This window comes from Carassius auratus, unplaced genomic scaffold, assembly GCF_003368295.1.
Source record: "Carassius auratus strain Wakin unplaced genomic scaffold, ASM336829v1 scaf_tig00031959, whole genome shotgun sequence".
NCBI classification, from domain to species: Eukaryota; Metazoa; Chordata; class Actinopteri; order Cypriniformes; family Cyprinidae; genus Carassius; species Carassius auratus.
Genome location: NW_020525964.1, coordinates 271,778 through 289,827, shown reverse-complemented (window position 1 = coordinate 289,827; position 18,050 = coordinate 271,778). Strand labels below are relative to the sequence as shown.

Here is an 18,050-nt window from a genome sequence, read left to right as displayed (position 1 = left end):
TCATTCATTCGTATCGTATATACAGACTGACAGAAACGGCAATGTCTTTATGACAACCTGTCAAAATGAAATTTCTGTATAACTTGAAGAATTCAAACAGAAATATAGTACTATTGCACCGTAGAGTATGCTATACTTCAAGTAGGCCTATAGCTAATAATAATAGTTCATTAAAAAAAAACACAGAAACTCTGTCTACAACTCACCAAAATAAAAGTTTGGTCTAACTCAAAGAAATTATGTAAGAAATTGCACAGTAAAATATACTTAAAAAAAGATATACTATAACATTATTTTAAAGGAATATCACACAAGTTTTTATAGAAGTTTTAATTTAAGCTTGCCAAAACAATAACACCATATTTTTCAAAAACTATTTCTAAAAGTACATTTGTATTTGTGCCTATAGTGTTTATTTATTAATTATTATTGTCAGCTAATAAAAGCTATGCTTCAGGGTCTAAATCTATCTCTTGACTGGTTGAGTTAGATAATGATTAACACTAAACAGAGTCTCTCCAGCTGGAAATGTCATTGGCTGTTAAAATCTTGTGCTTCTTATAATAAATTGACATATTGATAACACTGAATCTTTTATAATGCTCTTAATGACATGTGGATGCATACTGTATGCATTAGTGAGTGTGTGGTGCTTATGGGGTATGGTCACTTATTCCTTATATGAACTGTTTCAAATGCAAGACATTGATTGCATGAGATTAAGTTTGTAAATGATAGCCTGTGTCCTTTTGTAGTGTGCACATATATTTATCATCAAACTGTGATAACTGTGACTAAATTCAGTATATATACGTCTGCCATATGTTGCCACCCCTCAAAAATTCCTGCCCCCTTCTCACCACCCCATCAATATTTTTCTAGATCTGCTCCTGCCTGCATTATAATTAAATTAACTTAAAACCTGTAATATTTCACATGAAATTAGTTTAATTAAAAAAAACAAAACAAAAACCAAGACGCTCTGCATTAACAGGTGACAGCCGGTTGCGAGTGTGGGAACGAATGTCCCCAGCAGTACTGAAAAGTCTTTCACTGGGCACAGAGGTAGATTTTTGCCAGCATTGGAAATCACCACCACTGAAGAGGATCCTCTCTAAGAGGAATCAAAGGCTCACACGTCAGCACCGAAGTTTTTTTTCTACTTCAGAAGCATTTACGTAAACCACACTTTACAGTTTTATTTCTATCTATATTCTGAAGGTTTTGAACTGAGGGGTTTGTTCATATATCATTCACACTGATTTTACAACATTTTATTCTTAAAAACATGATGAAAATGCATATTTTGTAAACGCCCAGAGATTTTTTTTCTACTTCAGAAGCATTTACGTAAACCAAACTTTACAGTTTTATTTCTATCAATATTCTATGGATTTTCATTGAGGGATTTGTTCATACATCATTCACGCTGATTCATAGGACATTTTCTTTCTAAAAACATGGCGAAAATTGATATTTTTAATGGCCTTGAGTTTGTTTCTCCACTTCAGCAGCACTTAAATACACCGAACATTACAGACTTATTTCTTTCTATATTCTGAAGTTTTTTACTGATTCTTTTACTTATTATCAGACCAATTCTCATTAATGAGTTATGGAGTATAGCCTCCAACTGACCGAACATCTTCTGAAGTCTAAAAGTCAGTTTTTCTCAGTAACTGACCTCTGTGCAGGACGATGTGGTCGATCATGCTGCTCTTGTGTTTGGTGTGGTACAGACAGAAAGGACAGCGCAGATCTTTGGGTGTCTCCTCCGAGCCGCTGGTGTGACCGGCCTCCACATGCAGCGTGAACGTGGACCTGACGAAACACAACAAACACATTATTCACTTTTTCTTTTGCTGAGGCTGATAGCAGATATAATTTCTAATATAACAAATCTTTTTTGTTTTGCTGGTTAAGTGTCCAATCTAGAACTACCAAACTCTAGACTAATGTTTCCGAAACTGGGGTTCATGGGTTGATGAAAAGCTAATATTTAATTAAATTGTAAAATTTAAAAAATGTAAATAATTTCAAAAATATAAAAAAGAGCAGATGAAAGCTAACAATTATATAAAAAAAGGTAAATTTAAATTAATGTCAAAATTAAAAATTAAAATGAGTTAAGATAAATTATAGATGTCAAATTCAATAGATTTTCTAATTTAATCAAAATGAGTTGATTAAAAGCGAATAATCAAATCATAACGTAAATAAATATTTTAGCAGAATAAAACACAATTAAAATTATTTTAAAATATTTTTTTCAAAATGAGCTGATGAAAATCTAATCAAATAATAAATAAAAAAATATTTTATAGTGTTAAATACATAATACATAATAAAAAAATAAAAAAAAACACTTGATGAAACTGATGAAATATTTGATTAGTTTTTCTGTGTCATGTGACTATTAAACAACATCAGAGAACCGTGAAAATGTGTTGTTAAAGTAATATGATCTTAACACGTAAACATCTCAGTTCAAAGGGGTTTGCCTGATGAAAAACTTTGGCAATCATTGATCTAGATCTCTAGAATTTGACATACTGTATTTAAAACACGATAAGTTGGAGCAGAAAGTGTATGACTCCTTAGTATTTATTAAACCGGTCGCTGGAGTAAATACACCTTGACATGACTCTTTTAACAGCCCAAACAGTAGTGCACCAGAGCTCACAACGATGGGGTCATAGGTTCAATTCCCAGGAACAGCATGAACTAATCATATGTATAGCTTAAATGCAATGCAAGTTGCTCTGAATAAAAGTGTCTGCCAAATGCCTGAATGTAAATAAATAAAGATGATCCTGGCTGATATAGTCTGGTAAGTGATTCTCCGGAGGCTCACGCTGTTCTTACTTGTAGCAGGTGAAGAAGGAGCAGTCCTTGCACTTGAAGAGCTTCTTTCCTCCGTGCCGGTCTCGGTAATGTCTGCGCAGACTCTGCATGTAGCCGGAGCTGAACTCGCAGAACTCACAGGTGAGGATGGAGTCGGGCCGGGCCGGAGGAACAGGACTCTCGAGCGGCGGAGGACTGGAGGAAACATCGGCCTGGACGCGAGACGCCAGCTGGAAGTGACTCAACTGCTGCTGAACATCTGCTGGCTCCAGATACCCCACAGACTCTGAGACGACACGGAGACAGAGACATCAGCGCCGCTACAGCATCTGGACACCGCTTTCACCTGCTGTTCACATCTGTCTCGGCTCACACCGGCACATGTGCATGTGACAAAAACATAAAAAGCCTTTCTGGCTACAGTTACAGTTATGTTTATTAATGTGCATCGTCCCTGTTAACAAATAAACTAAACTAAAAAATATATTTTTTATTTTTTATCTATTTTAAAGCTTAATGTTTTTTCACAAACATATTCATACATTTTATCATATATATTTTTATATGAATACAGAAAAACTGTAAAACTGTGTAATTTTATTCTAATGTAAATCATCTGTTTTCTGTGTGAATCTGTGTTAAAGTGTAATCTATTTCTGTATTTTCAGCATCATTCCTCCAGTCTTCAGTGTCACATGATCTTCAGAAATCAGAATAATATGATGATTTACTGCTCAAGAAACATTTCTGATTATCATCAGTGTTGAAAACATTAATATTCTTGTGGAAACTGTGATGCACTTCATCTTTCAGGATTCACAGATGAATAGAAAGTTCAAAAGAGCAGCGTTTTTTTGAAATAGAACTCATCTCAGACTTTTGATCAATATAATTTCTTTGTTAAATAAAAACACTAATTAATAATAATTACAAAAAAACCTTACTGTCTTTAAACGTTCAAACAATAGTTTATATAAACTAAATGTTTCATCCTCATTCCTATATAGGGAATATTTCTCTAAATACATGTATAATTGTTCCCAGTTATTTTCTAAATGTTTACTGCAAGAAGTCAAACACTAAAGAACCATGTGTTTCCACTACATGAAGAATCATTTCACATGCATCTCATTTTTCAGCATCAGGAAGTTTCTGCATTGACAGTGTTGGGGTCTCACCGGTGCATTGTGGGTCGAGGGCCGTGTTCTGCTGGTCGTGTTCGGCGCTGGGTCGTGTGGAGCGCAGCGCGGCTCCAGCTTTGAGTTTGGGCAGCGTGAGCGTCTCTCCGTGCTCCTTCAGCGAGTGCTCCTTCAGCTGGATGATGGTCATGGTGGAGAACGCACACGAGGTGCACTTATACGTGTGTTCACCTGCAACACACACACACACCAGCTCTGTGCAGACATTACAACAGCATTCTGGGATGTTTTACAGTTTTCCTCAATCGATTTGGCTCCATTCTCGAATAAGAGGGTTTTTTTTTCTTCTTAAATACACATTAATATCTCTGACAAGAAATGTTTGTGAAGCTCTGTGTGTCCTTCTGAATGATGTCACTCTCTCAGCCCTCGCCCTTCTCTTACATCTCATCTCAGAGAGAGAGAGAGAGGGAGAGAGAGAGAGAGAGAGAGAGAGAGAGAGAGACACAGAGAGAGAGAGAGAGAGAGAGAGAGAGAGCGAAAGAGAGAGAGGGAGAGAGGGAGAGAGAGATAGACAGACAGAGAGAGAGACACAGAGAGAGAGAGGGAGAGAGAGAGAGAGAGACACAGAGAGAGAGGGAGAGAGAGAGAGAGAGAGAGAGAGAGGGAGAGAGAGGGGGCTGATGGGTAACGGAGAGTAGAAGGACGACACTCGATTTCTGTCGCTCTGCCCTTCAGTGACTTTCACAATCCAGCGAAAGAAACATGATTACCATCAGTATTCCTGCAGCACAACACACACACATGCTTACACACACACACATATATGCTAACACACACACACACACATGCTAACACACACACGCACACACACACATATGCTCACACACTCTCCAGCAGTGAAAGCGTCACTCATCTCATCCTGTCAGTAATATTGTGTGAGTTTCTCAAGCTATAAATCCAGACTGAGGCACATTTAATATGGAGATTCAAGTGTGTGTGTGTGTGTGTGTGTGTAGCGTCTCACCTGCGTGTGCTTTGTGCAGGTGGCTCTTGAGGCGGCTCAGGTAGGAGGATTTAAAGGGACAGAGCTTACAGCGGAAGGGCTTCTGATGTCCGTGGTGTGACTGGACGTGACGGTCCAGACTGGAGACAAAACACAGCGGTCAGACACACACACACACACACACACACACACACACACAGAGGACAAACAAGCATCTGATTAAAACCAAAAGTATTTTGTTTTTATAAAATAAAATCCCTATTTTACTCTTGCAAAAACAAAACGTTCAATTACATACAACAAAGACTGCAAAGAATATCCTGACAGTAAAGAAAATAACAGCACTGTAGCGCACACGATCTGATCTGGAGCTCTGAAGCTCATGTGGGCGATACATGTTGATTTCCCAGTCTCTATCACTTCCTGTCCTCTATTCTCATATAAAGCCCAAATGAAGCATGCACTGACGCTCAGCAGGTGTCACAGGTGTGCTGTCAGCGGACGCTGGTGTTTGCAGTCACCGTCAACACAACGCTGAATGATTCCACACGGACAGGAAGAAAGAGCGAATCTGCAGAGACGTGTCTAATGATAACCCTAAAGATCTGTGAAGAAGGATTCCTGCTTTAGCGCTGAGACTCTGACAAAACAGCCGTCTCCGACAGGGATCTGGGGAATCAGTGTGTTTTATCCGCGGTTCCTGTGTGGCACATGAATGCGGCAGCTTTCTGGGTCACAGAACATCCAGTGAAGCAGGATTTACTCCAGGGAACCAAACAAAGGTCCTGCGCTTCAGACGAGACTAACAGCTCTGCCGAAATATCTGCCATTCTCACAGGAAGTAGACGAGGAGACGTGACACTCCAGAGCGTGCACAATCTCTCTAGTTATTAATCTATCTGCTCCTCTCTTTATTTGATGTAAGAGACAAAGAATCCACAAACTTTAAGCATAGACGCTACAAGACAAAAACATGCATTGGTCAAATTAGAAATTTGGGGGGTTTTGCCTTTTAATAACATCTAGAGGAAATGTAAGTGTTTATTGCATTGCTCTTTATCTATTTGCACAAGTAGATTTGAATTCCAACGTGTAAAACAGATTTATTCCTATCTATATTCCTATCTTTTTACTGAGGGATTTGTTCATATATCATTCTGATTTAAAATACATTTTAACCCGAAAATGAGCTTTTTTTAAAGCTTTTCCTCCATTTCAGCTTACATACACAGATTTGATGCCGTTTTCTCAAATTACGATTATTATTATTATTTTTTTTCAGCAGCACTTTCGAACACCAAACTTTACAGTGGTATTCCTAATACTATTCCAAAGAGTTTTACTGAGGGGTTTGTACATACATCATTAGCCTGTTTTTAACACTTTATCTATTTAAGTCTCTAGTTTTTAGGGCAATTTCTCAAAATGTGTTTCTTTCTAATGGAACCGTACCAGAACAATGATACTAGGCTGTTAAACAGCTTTTCCCAACAGATTTCTTAATCTGCATTTCCGAGACTGAAAAAAAAATCTTTTTAGTTTATTTTTTGGTTTTCTTATTAGCCATTTTATACTTGCACTGAATTACTGACACGTGTGCTTGTGCTTTGAGTGAAGCATGGCAGTCTCACTCACTTGTGTCTGAAGGGCGAGCTGAACTGACAGTACTGGCAGCTGTATCTGTGGTTTCTGTTGACGAGAGCTCCAGCGGAGTGGCTCCTCTCGTGAGAGCGCAGGCCCTGCATGGACATGAACATGCGGCTGCACATGCTGCACGGATGCCCAGGAACCACTCGCTCCTTCTCCAGCTCCAGCGGCCCGACCATCATCTCCGTTTCCACGGCCACCGGCTCCTCCGTCTCCATGGTGACGTCAGGCGGTGATCCACCAGTAGTCTCCAGTGGATCGGTGTCCATGGCAACCACATCCTCCTCGTCACCATCGGTGATTCCGTCTATGGGAACAGCAACAGGCATCTCTGCTGCTTCCTGCTGTCAGAGGAAACCACTGATATTATGTATACAGGATATATATATTACAGCCAATCAGAGACACCAAAAACAACCAGTGAAATAGATTTGGACAATTTCTGAAAGTTTTTGTTTAATTGCACAAATGTTACCTGTTTTGGTCATTGGTTGCATTTTTTCATCTTTATGGAAAAATAAATAAATCACACTGAACACTTAATGACGACATGTATATTAACCAACGTGCATGCAAATAGGTTTTTACATTTTAAATAAATTATTGTAGTAATAAAGGACTTTGGGAATCCCTGCTTATGTGTCTCTGTGAGTGCTGCCCCCTAGTGTCCATTGTGACCTGTCCTGTCTGCTGATCCTCACTGGGCTTCTGTTCAAATCCTCGGGCCTGGGCTTCCCTGCCAGCACTGGCGCTCTCAGAGGAATACTAACACTAAGGCGCTTACACGCCTCTCTACACGCCACACCGTCAAGATGATGGTACTAGCTTTCTCTTCAGAGAGACGGAAGCGCTGCAAGGAGACTCTCAGGATTCTGCTGTGATGAACAAACTGGACTCTCCATGTTTAAATGCAGCTCTGTGCAGAAGCAGACCACCTTAAACACTACTGTCAATCATCATGAAAATCATCCCACGGTACAGAATGGCACACATTACTTCTATAACACAGATATTGCAACCATGCATTAACTAACTGAAACCATAGACGTCCATAGTCCATAAACACATTTTTTTTCAACTACCACAGACGCACTCCAAATTTAGTCCACATTCTAAGGCAGCATTACATTTAAAAAATAGCTTTAGAAATAAGAGGAAAATCTTTCATTCTCTGTATGCAAAACATGTAGCCTAGCACAAGGCCACTAGATTTAATTACATGACCAACTTTGACATGCTCAAGGCTTTCTTCATGAATGCCCACAAGGAAATAAAATGCTTGACTTTAGGTAAATGTCACAACACTCGTCCATTTACCTTGTTTCTTCTGCAACACTCAAGGATTTGCTCTATTTGTCCATTTCATTGAATGTGCAGCTGAACTATAGTGGTCTAACAATCCAAACAAGTGAACAAGACACAGAGGAAAGAAAAACGTGTCCAAACGGCCTGTGAATGCAGTTGCTATTAGAATAGCGCAAAAGAAGAGAGGCCACCTCAGGAAAATAAAGGTCTGAATATAATGTGCACAAATCTGAAAAGATGCCTAAAACTGAAAATGTTAATAGATGAGAAAACAAAAGCAACTGTATAAATTTGATCAAAGGCGAAGACTTATCAAGCACTCACGCTTTTAAAGCCCTTGATGAAGCATTACGTAACGTTTGGATGTTCGTACCTTCACGTGTCCCTCCCTGGCCTCCCCGTACTGCACATGCTTTCTCAGGTGATTGCAGATGGCCCTGAGGGTGGAGTGGACCTCAACGCAGAAATTGCACCTGTAGCCAATGGGAGTCTTATCGGATGTGCCGTCCACCTATAGGAAGAGACAATGACAACAGAAGATCATCGTCGTTTCAGTCGCAACTAGAATCAATGATGCTGAAGCTTATGTCACTATGGTGTTTAAACCCAAACGAAAATTCACACAAACATCTTCCGCTATTATTCTACTTCCTATATTATTAAAGCAATCAGATCATTGCTAGAGAATAGCACATAAAACACAGTTTTGGAAGTTAGTTAAGGTTACCAGCCCAAACTTTAAATCATTTTGACAATCAAATCAACTAATATTACCACTTTTAACCCATTAAATGGCGTTTAAGCTCACCTTAGTTTCTGGTTTGGCTTCTGGTGGCTCCGTCGTCCTCTGCTTGTTTTGAAGCTGTTTTCGTCTTTCTAGCCTCATGGCTCTTTTCTGGAAATCCTCATTGTGGTTTATCAGATGGACGCTGAGTTCTGGAAAAGTCAAGAACTTGATTTCACAGTGGGTGCACTGGTAGAGCTCTGTCCCATCTTCTGCGGGGCTCGGAATGTTGACGAAATCCCGCTTGAGTTCCTTGTCGTGGCAGTCGTTGTAATGCATCACCAGCAGCTCCGCCACGCTGAACGACAGCTTGAAGCATTTCAGGCATTTAAAGGGGAGCCAGTCCACCTCACCTTCAGGTTCCACCTCATCCTTAACTTCAACGACTTCCACCTCTTCCGTAGATGGAGGTTTCTCTGCCTCCTTGGAATAGATCACAGTGAAGTAACGGCCCAGTTTGCTGGAGGGCTGCTTCTTGGGAAAGACTCCTGGGTGGCGCTTTATGTAATGGGAAACGATACTCTTCCTGCTGAACGCCTGGAAGGAGCAGAGTGAACATTTCCTTCTGTCCACTGCAAGCCTTAGCTCTTCGCTCATCGCTGGAGACTCTGCCTCTGATGCCAAGGGCAGCGTCACCTTGTTCGGTTTCTCCGCCACAGTCTTGGATGCTGCCAAGCAATGGGTGTAGTAGGCATCAATGTCATGCCGTTTCTGGTAGTGTGCTGCGAGGCCTTTGCGGATGGGGTTGGTGTAGGAGCAGAGGGCACATTTAAAGACATTGTTCTTCCCTTCGGGCTGTGCTCTGACATTGTTATGCTTGATACGGTAGTGACGAGCGATACCTTTCCGGGTGGAGCAGAAGTATTTGCACAGCTGGCATTTAAACACCGCATTCTTGTCACTTTTTGCGACTTCGGGAAGCGTGAGGTCAAAGTCACAGGCCTCTGAGACTTCGGTCACACTGCTGCTGCTGCATTCAGCAACCGAATCATCTCTTCTGGTCGGTGAATGCGTGGCAGTTGTTCTGAACATGTCTGTGGCCGACTGGTTATGATATTTCTCATAGTGTATCTTGAGTTTCTCTAAAGTGCCATGTGTGTAAGTGCACATCTTGCAGCGGTAAGCCCCGTAGCCCTGTCTCTGGGTTTTGGATCGCTCATCCCCCTCATTAACCAGCTCGTTTACATGCTCAACATCATCGGCAAAGTCTTCAGCCGTTACTTTGATGGAAGGATGCCGTTTCTGGTAGTGTGTGAGAACTCCATGGATGCGAGAGTTCACGTAGGGACATTGTCTGCACTTGTAAACAGAGCTAGGGTTGATATCTGCCTCCTGAGCAAAGTCAGCAGCTTTCACTTTCATGCCCGGGTGTTTCTTGCCATAGTGGGTCAGAAGCCCGTGAAGACTGTTGTACTCAGACAAGCATACGGTGCACTGGTACGGGCTGTTTGAGATAGACGTCGTGGCAGACAGAGAGAGATTAGCCTGACGCTCATGTGTTGGGCGGCTGACTTCAACTGCAGCCTCTTCCTGCTGGTTGCTGTTGAACGGACTGTACATCGAAACGTGTACTTTGGGCGGTTGTGGGAGCAGCTTATCAGGTGTTTGGTTCCCCTTGATAATGTCAAGGAGGACAGACTCGTCACCTTTGACGGCCCAAGGGTGCACCGCTTGGTAATGGTTGGTAATGTCCCAGATGGAGCACGCCTCAAAGGCACAATCTCTGCATTGGTAATGCTTCGTTTCAGAGTTCCCAGCTTGTCTGCTGGTGGAAGTATCAGGACCAGCCCACAGTTTGCTAGCCATGTAGGTGTAGTCGACATTGTGCTCAGGATGGCGTCTTTGGTAATGCATGAGCAGCCCGCTTGGTTCAGCATGGGAGTATATGCACCACTCACAGTGATAACCAGCCTCCAACACGCCGTCCTGATAAGCCCAGTGTAAGATCGTCATGGCCGTGGCCTTCACAGTAGGATGATCCTTCTTCAAATGCTTCTTCAATGCATACACATAAGGAGATGTGTACACACAGTGTCTACACTTCAAAGATCGCAACGCCCTGGATTTCTCTGCTTCAGTAGCTACAGTTGCAGTGGACGTAGAACTTCCTGCTTGGGACATCTGCGCTCGTTCTCTCTGACTCCTGACCACAGCTGTGTGTCTACGGACGAGATCGGCATTGGCTTTCACGTCCCTGTGCTTCTTCTGGTAGTGAATCAAAACCCCCTTCACAGTCCGGTTCCCGTAGTCGCAGTGCTGGCAGAAGAACAGCATTTCAGGTTCCCCTTTGTCGGATGCTCCTTTAGTATTGGAATTACTTGACCCTTCAATCCCATTGTTGTTGAATTGCTTCAGAAATTGTTTAGGAAGTGCAATCTGTAACTCATCCATGAGTTTCAGCAGTCCCGGAGTTGGGGGTGCCTGCTTTATGTACTTTGCCGTCACCTTAATCTCCGGATGTCGCTTTTGATAGTGGACCAGAACACCCACTACAGAGCGGTTGTTGTAGACACAGTGTTTGCAGTAATAAACATCTTCATCCAGAGCTGCAGGTGAGATGACGTTTGAAGACTTGGGGGTGCTCGTCAGGCTGTATGGTTGAATTGTTTGACAACTGTGCTCGGTCAACAGATATGACCCGCATGGTCTTCTGTATGCGGAAGTATGAGGCCTTTTGCTCCGGGTGCTTTTTCTGATAATGGACCAATACTGAGTGCATGTTGGGACTTGAGAAAGAACAGACGTCACAGTCGTAAACCACCACATTACCACCCAGACTTTCTCGAAGACCTTCAGTCTCAGCGTTTGCTTCTGGCGTTTTGCAGATGCTTTTTGAGAGCAGGACTGGATGATGACCTGGACCCAGATGAGGTGGGGCTGAAACTCTTCGGCCCAGAATTCAAGATTTCTCTCAGTGTTTGGGATTCAGCAGCACCCTTATGAGGCTGATCGACCATGTAGCTGGAGAAGATCATGGCATTGTTGATCTTCACTGAAGGGTGCATTCTTTGATAGTGGGGCATCAGGCTCCGCACATTTGGACTTGTGTAGGAACAGAAACGGCACATATACACCAGATCTGGCTGGTTAAAGTTCAAAACGTTACTTGCTTCTGGATGGTGTGTCATATAGTGCTGGTGCAGATCATTAAAGTTGTTATATTCGATGAAGCACTCAAGACAACGGAAGACTGCGCTCTGATCCTCTGGGTCCAGGATGTATCTGAAGCTAAACTTGATATAAGGGTGCATCCTCTGGTAGTGTGTGCTGACACTGCGAGCAGACTTGTTTTGGTACTCACAATGTTTACAGTAGAACAGGTTTCCAGGTTCTTCAGTATTGTATTCAGTGTTGTCTTGATATGTCTCTCTGCTATCTTGGCTGCTTTGATCTTGGGCATCTTTAGATTCTAAAGAGGCACTGTAATTGTCTTCATCATCAGAAATGGTGACTTGAACAGGAATGTTTCTTGAGCTAAGTTTGGACTGCAGATTGCGTTTTCTTTTCCCAACACCACGCTCTGTCTGAACACTTCCAGAATTTCTAACAGGAAGGTGCTGAGTGTTGAAAGTGTAGTGCTGACTTCGAGCATCAGAGGATTCTCTCTCTTTGCTTGTTTCCAAATCGATGTGATTCCCATTCTCCTCCACGTCATCATCCATCTCCTCAAGGTTAATCACATCTTCGTGCTGCTGGCTTTGACTAATCTTGCTCTGGAGATTGTTTGCAATTTCATCAATCCTTGTCCGTTTTTTGACAGGAGAGAGATCCAAGGGCAAATCGTTGATGGACTTTCGTGCTGTCTTCCCAATAAAATGCTTCTTGGTTGAAAATCCAAGGATTGAGGTCTGAGTTTTCTGAACGAAGCTCAAGGAGCTGTAGGACTCGGACTCAGAATCTTGCTGCTCATTGGACGAGCCCTCTTGACCAGTGACTTGTGTTCCATCACAGTATGAGTGTTTGTGTTGCTGGTGGACACGTAGACCTTTTAGTGTGATGGTGGAAAAGTTACACAGTGAGCACCGATGAGGACCCTGCTGTTCCTCGACTACACTAGATTTTTTCCCGTTGATTTTAGAGCTGCCATTTCCCCCGTTCACTGGCTCAGAGGGGTCAGACGGACCATCTACACTTTCACTGGTTAAGTCCATAGTGTCCCATTCAGAAGACCCACTGTGACATTGTTTGTGCGCGTCAAGTTTAAGAGGGTTGGTGCAAAGAAAGGGGCACTCGTCACATTTATACACCGTAGCTTTGCCAGATAAGTGAATGTTCTCTATGTGACGAGAAATACTACGTCGGTGCATGGTCAAGAAGGAGCAGAAAGGGCACTGGAACCTGTTCATGTGTCTTTTGAATGGAACTCCTTTAGTTTCTAGCAGGTCATTATCCTCTTCTGACAGAAGCAGCTTAGTAGAATCCTCAGCTGACTCTGTGTAATTGGGATCATCCAAGTCACAGAGTTCATCATCTGAACTGCTTTTGGAATCATTAAGCATGCTGGCATCTAGATCCATGCCAGACCTAGACATATCTGCCATGGTGAAAGTCGATCTCTCTGACAGTATGGAAGATCCTGTGCTGTTGGGTATTTTTGCTGTGAGCTGTGAGTACTGAAAACTTGATATCCCTGAAGTGGCCTTGAGTGATGCATTGCAAGAGGATCCTTTGATTGACGAGGGATTTGCGGAGGAACCTTCATTGCTCGCTAAATCATTCAGGTTTAAATTAGAGGTTGGAGTGCTTCTCCTGGATGAAGCAGAATCAGACTTGCTGGACCCTGCACTTCCATCCTGCGTTTTGGGCTGTTGCAAGGATACCATGATCTTCACCATGTTACGGTGTTTCTTCATCATGTGATCGGTTAACTGCTGCCTTTGCGAAGTCTGAAACCCACACCACTCACAGTTAAAGCTTCCTCTTGACTGGGGCTTGATCATAGATTCCAGGACATTACGTTCTACTTCCCCTGGAGACTCACAATGTTCTTCAACGGAGGAGGCATCAGAGTCCAAATCTGGAACCTCTGCTTCGACAGCATGAGCCGAGTGGCTCGATAGACCTTCCTTGTGATGCATTTTTTGGTGTTTCAGGATCTGTGCTCTCTGTGGGGATTTATAAGTGCAATACTGGCAGGAAAAGACCATTCCTACACCATCGTAAGTCGTAGCGCTACAGCTGGCCTTCTTGGAAGTTTTGAGGGATCGCTCATCGCTTGCTTCTCCATGGACCTTCCTGGTGTGTTCACCGAGAAGAGAGCTGGATCTGAAGTACCGCACACAGAACTTGCACTGGAAAAACTGAGTTGACGTTTTGTTCGAAGGTTTTGCTGACTGGTTGCGTTTCGCTTGCTTTGAACCAGAGAAGTGCCCAAGGTCTTTGTTAAAGGATTTAATACCTGAAACATGAACAGGGAAAGAAAAACATTTTGAATGGCAAAACAACTCTAATGGTGTAGTTTCTTTCACTCTAGAGGTCTAAGACTAATGTGTCATTATACCTGCTCCCTTTTTTAATGAGTCGTAATTGTGGTTGCTCAAGTCTTCCTCGTCCTCTGTTTGGCTGAGGGAGTGTAACGAGTTTGACCTGGACCGTCTGGGTGTCTCGTCACCTTCTCCCACTTCCGTGGGCTGCAGGAAGGCTGTGTGGACGTCTTGTATGTGCGCCTTGAGCTCATCGTTCGACTCTGCACGGAAATCACAGCCATCACACTGCAGCACTTCCATCTCTTAGGACTCCCTGGAAAATCAGGGAAACCTGGTTAGGGACAGAAAGAAAGAAAGGGGTAAGAGAATAGAAACTCTGGCCATAAACTAACACTTGGAAAGGAAATTTTACAAGCATTGTATTTCACAGCAAGACGAAAGCATTCTGAAATTCTGAAAAGGCAGAATGCAACAGAAGAATCTTTTTTTTTTGGCGAGGGGTCAGTCTGCTCCAAGAACAATAGCTGAGGAGGGATTATGGGCTGATTTGTTCCATTTTTTTATTACCCAGGGATAAGCCTCAGCTGGAGCACACCAGTGGGCCTTGGTATTTATTTACATCAGCATGTTCCATCAGATTGCATCAAGCCTTTCTGAAATAAGATGAGTGAATCCGCAGAGGGATGAGGAACGCTCAGGGCTTCAGAGATGCAGTACAACACAAAGGATTATTGGGCGGGCCATCAATTGGAGGTGGCAATATTATGTCCCGTGACCTAAGAGCACCCGGCGACCGTGCCAATCAATGAGCTGAAACAAAGTATGATTCCGTCCCCGATCAATACTTTTTCATTAATACTCACACAGCTGCCAAACTCAGCACATACACATGCTCAAATCCCTGCTGTATTTGGAAGTATTGCAATATTTCATTAGACTGCACATAAACCCAAAAAATTTTAAATCTACAAAGCGGGCCAGAAATTACAGAGAGTATGTTAGGAACATGTGATTTGAATAAAACTAATTCAGTACTAACCTCATGTAAACCTTATATCCAAAAATACATATAAAACCACAACTGCCGCTTTTCTCTATAATACCAAGCAGTTTCTCCGGTAAAAGACCATGCACAGAGACAGCAAACATGTTTTTCTTTCATCATGGGTCATACTCAATGTGATATGTGTGGCAAGGACATGAATATTAGCATGACCTCAACAACAGAAATGCATTTAGCAGTCGTACAGCACGGTCCCAGCACTGCAGATCTGAAAGCCATCAATACAAACCAGAGTAAATCTTCAGCCTTGGCTGGCTCACGCACCAGGACACATTCTGAGGCTGATTTCTGCAAGAAAAGACCTCAATGTCAAGGCTAGTGTTAGACGCGTTTAGTGCAATGCTACACATTAGCGGAGGCCTTGAATGCTGTAAACACTAAAAAATTAATTCCACTTGGATCTTCGTCAGTCATTTTAAAGGCACAATAAACCATGTGTACCAGTTGTGAGGACAAACTGAGAACAAAGTCTCAGTGAAAAGACACCAACAACAGGTACCAAAATTATATCAAGGTCATGCAATTGTTATTAAAACAAGAGACACAAATGCATGAGCTACTGTTATCATGTGCAATCAGATGATGTGCAATCAAAATACACACGTTCCTTTGCATTGCATTGCATGCAATTCTAAAGCAACAAAAACAGTTAATTTTCATCAAAAGCTAATAAAAACCTTTCTGCTGATGTAACTAAGACAATGCGGTGGGGAAATAATAATAATGATTGATATCATCTTTACATGGTGCAATCAAATCCTATTAGATAAAATTAAGAGTTACACTTTATTTTGATAGTCCACTTAAGTAACTTACTGTAGTGATTACAGTATTAGCAGACTGTTAGCTTAGGGTCAGTAGCAGACAGTCTACTTATATTCTAATGACTGTTAGTTGACAGGTAGCTGCATAGTCAAACAAAACAATGTTAAAAAATTACTGACATTACTGTTGCTTTACCCACTTGAAGAAAATACTAAAATGACAGCAATATCAAGTATGCATCAATGCTTAAGGGTTTAATACCTAATGGATAAAACCCATCAAATTAGTACACGCAGTAGTTATACAGACACTAGACTGAAAACTGGTTTCATGGCTGAATGGTTGGAATTCCTGCTAGATGAGAAGATCTCTGTTGTCGAGAATAAAGATATTTGAGCTCTCCCACCTGTGACTGATCACCTGTGGCCTCAAACCGTAAAAGCAGACGCTGGTTTCAACCTTCATTCTCAGTGTGTCCCAGGGCAGGTTCGCCCATTGTCTCTCGAGGTTGGGTTTCAGCTCCGCCCTGATGTGTTCCAGCACTCGAGAGGAACTCGAAACAAACTTACACTCATATCTGGACAACCCATAAAGTCTGGTAGAGGAGGAAAACACAAAGGAAAGAGCAGGAGACATTAAACAACACAAAATTGCATCGAGCCTGTCCGGCGGAGCGTCAGATACTTCCAGGCTAATGGGTTGAAATCTGTAAAGCTTTCATGTGCTTGGTGCGTCTCTGACAGCCACTGAGCACCAGATCCTTTGAGCTTCAAGGGCAGCCATTTTAAGAGCAGCAATGTGTGCTGAGGTGTTGAGACAGAGCGTAACATGGACTCCCAGATCTGATCCTCTCGCTGCCACTGGAGAGCAGCTGACAGAGATCTATCTAGCAGATGTAACGCACCCAAAACCTTCAGCATGCACAGCTCAGCAGAAGCACAGGAAAAAACCTTCTGGCGTGCCAGCCTGAGCTCAGCCTGTCATAGTTTCAACATCTTGGGATTTAAAAAAACATATCACATTTTACATTCTGCAGAAGCTTTCACTCAAAGCGAATCACAGAGCAAGGTGTGCAAGAAAATGTACAGTGCTGTGCTAAAGACTTAGACGCTTCAGAAAATCAGTCGTTTTGGAATCTTCTCCAAGACGTTAAACCAAAACACCTGCAAACTCTCTTGTAAATGGTGCACAGGAGTACATGGAACAAAGCAACGTGTGGACGCACCAAATATCACCGTGACAGATAATAAACATCACAAGCAGTGGATAAATATTCTCACAGTAGTGCACCTCGAAGGTTGGCTGTTCCAAACATCCTGGAGAAGATTCCTACAGCCGTTTTAAACGAAAGACATAAATAACTGTCTTAAAACCAATGTTTTTGACCAGCATCCAATGTGTGCCAATTAGACCAATTCTAACTTAATTTTCTAAGTTATACAAGATTCAACTAGACAAGATGAGCTGAAATGACTCATACAGCCAAATAAAAACTTGAGTTCAGTTGCTGCTTTAAACATTTAAGTTAAATTTTGTTTAGTATTCCACTTCCCTCATCTAAGGCCGTTACAATAATGTCTTCATTACATTAACCCTAATTCAAAGACTTGACCTTAAACCAGCCTAACATGACTAAGCTTAGCTGGTTGTCCGCTGACTAGTTGATTTTGAACATGCACTTTGACAGAACAGAGTCAAGAAAACAAGCTTAGAGGAACTAAACTTCACGAGGGGGTCTAAAAATGCAAAGCATGCCTGAACTTCCCTGTTTCAGAGCTCACAAAACATCTGCAGCCCTGGGATAAGAATGAGGAAGACAAGCGAGCGATGGGAAAAGACTGGAATCAGCAAACTTCGGTTCGACCCGGACACCAGCGAGAGAGCTTTCTATCCCAACGCAAAGAGTCCAAAGTCTACTGATGTTTGTTAATCACCAACCGGCAACAACAGCCTCCTCTAACCGTCTCAAAGACACTCTCTGAATATGCTGACATTAAGCTGATTAGAAGAACAGGGGTTTTGTCCTGAACCGCTGGTCCACCGTCTCACACAACAGAGAGAGAGAGAGACG

The 18,050-nt window shown here is 42.3% G+C and overlaps 1 protein-coding gene across 1 annotated transcript in view; it reads right to left on the bottom strand.

Annotated features, from left to right (window-relative positions):
- Positions 1 to 18,050, bottom strand: part of LOC113080773 (zinc finger protein 462) — a 37,624-nt gene that overhangs the window by 6,155 nt on the left and 13,419 nt on the right. Inside the window, 10 exon segments of the mRNA XM_074559892.1 lie at positions 1,685 to 1,821; positions 2,866 to 3,130; positions 4,023 to 4,214; positions 5,011 to 5,129; positions 6,625 to 6,980; positions 8,315 to 8,452; positions 8,750 to 11,320; positions 11,322 to 11,558; positions 11,560 to 14,123; positions 14,226 to 14,482. Of these exon segments, the coding sequence (XP_074415993.1) occupies positions 1,685 to 1,821; positions 2,866 to 3,130; positions 4,023 to 4,214; positions 5,011 to 5,129; positions 6,625 to 6,980; positions 8,315 to 8,452; positions 8,750 to 11,320; positions 11,322 to 11,558; positions 11,560 to 14,123; positions 14,226 to 14,451 (6,805 nt within the window). The 5' untranslated portion in view covers positions 14,452 to 14,482.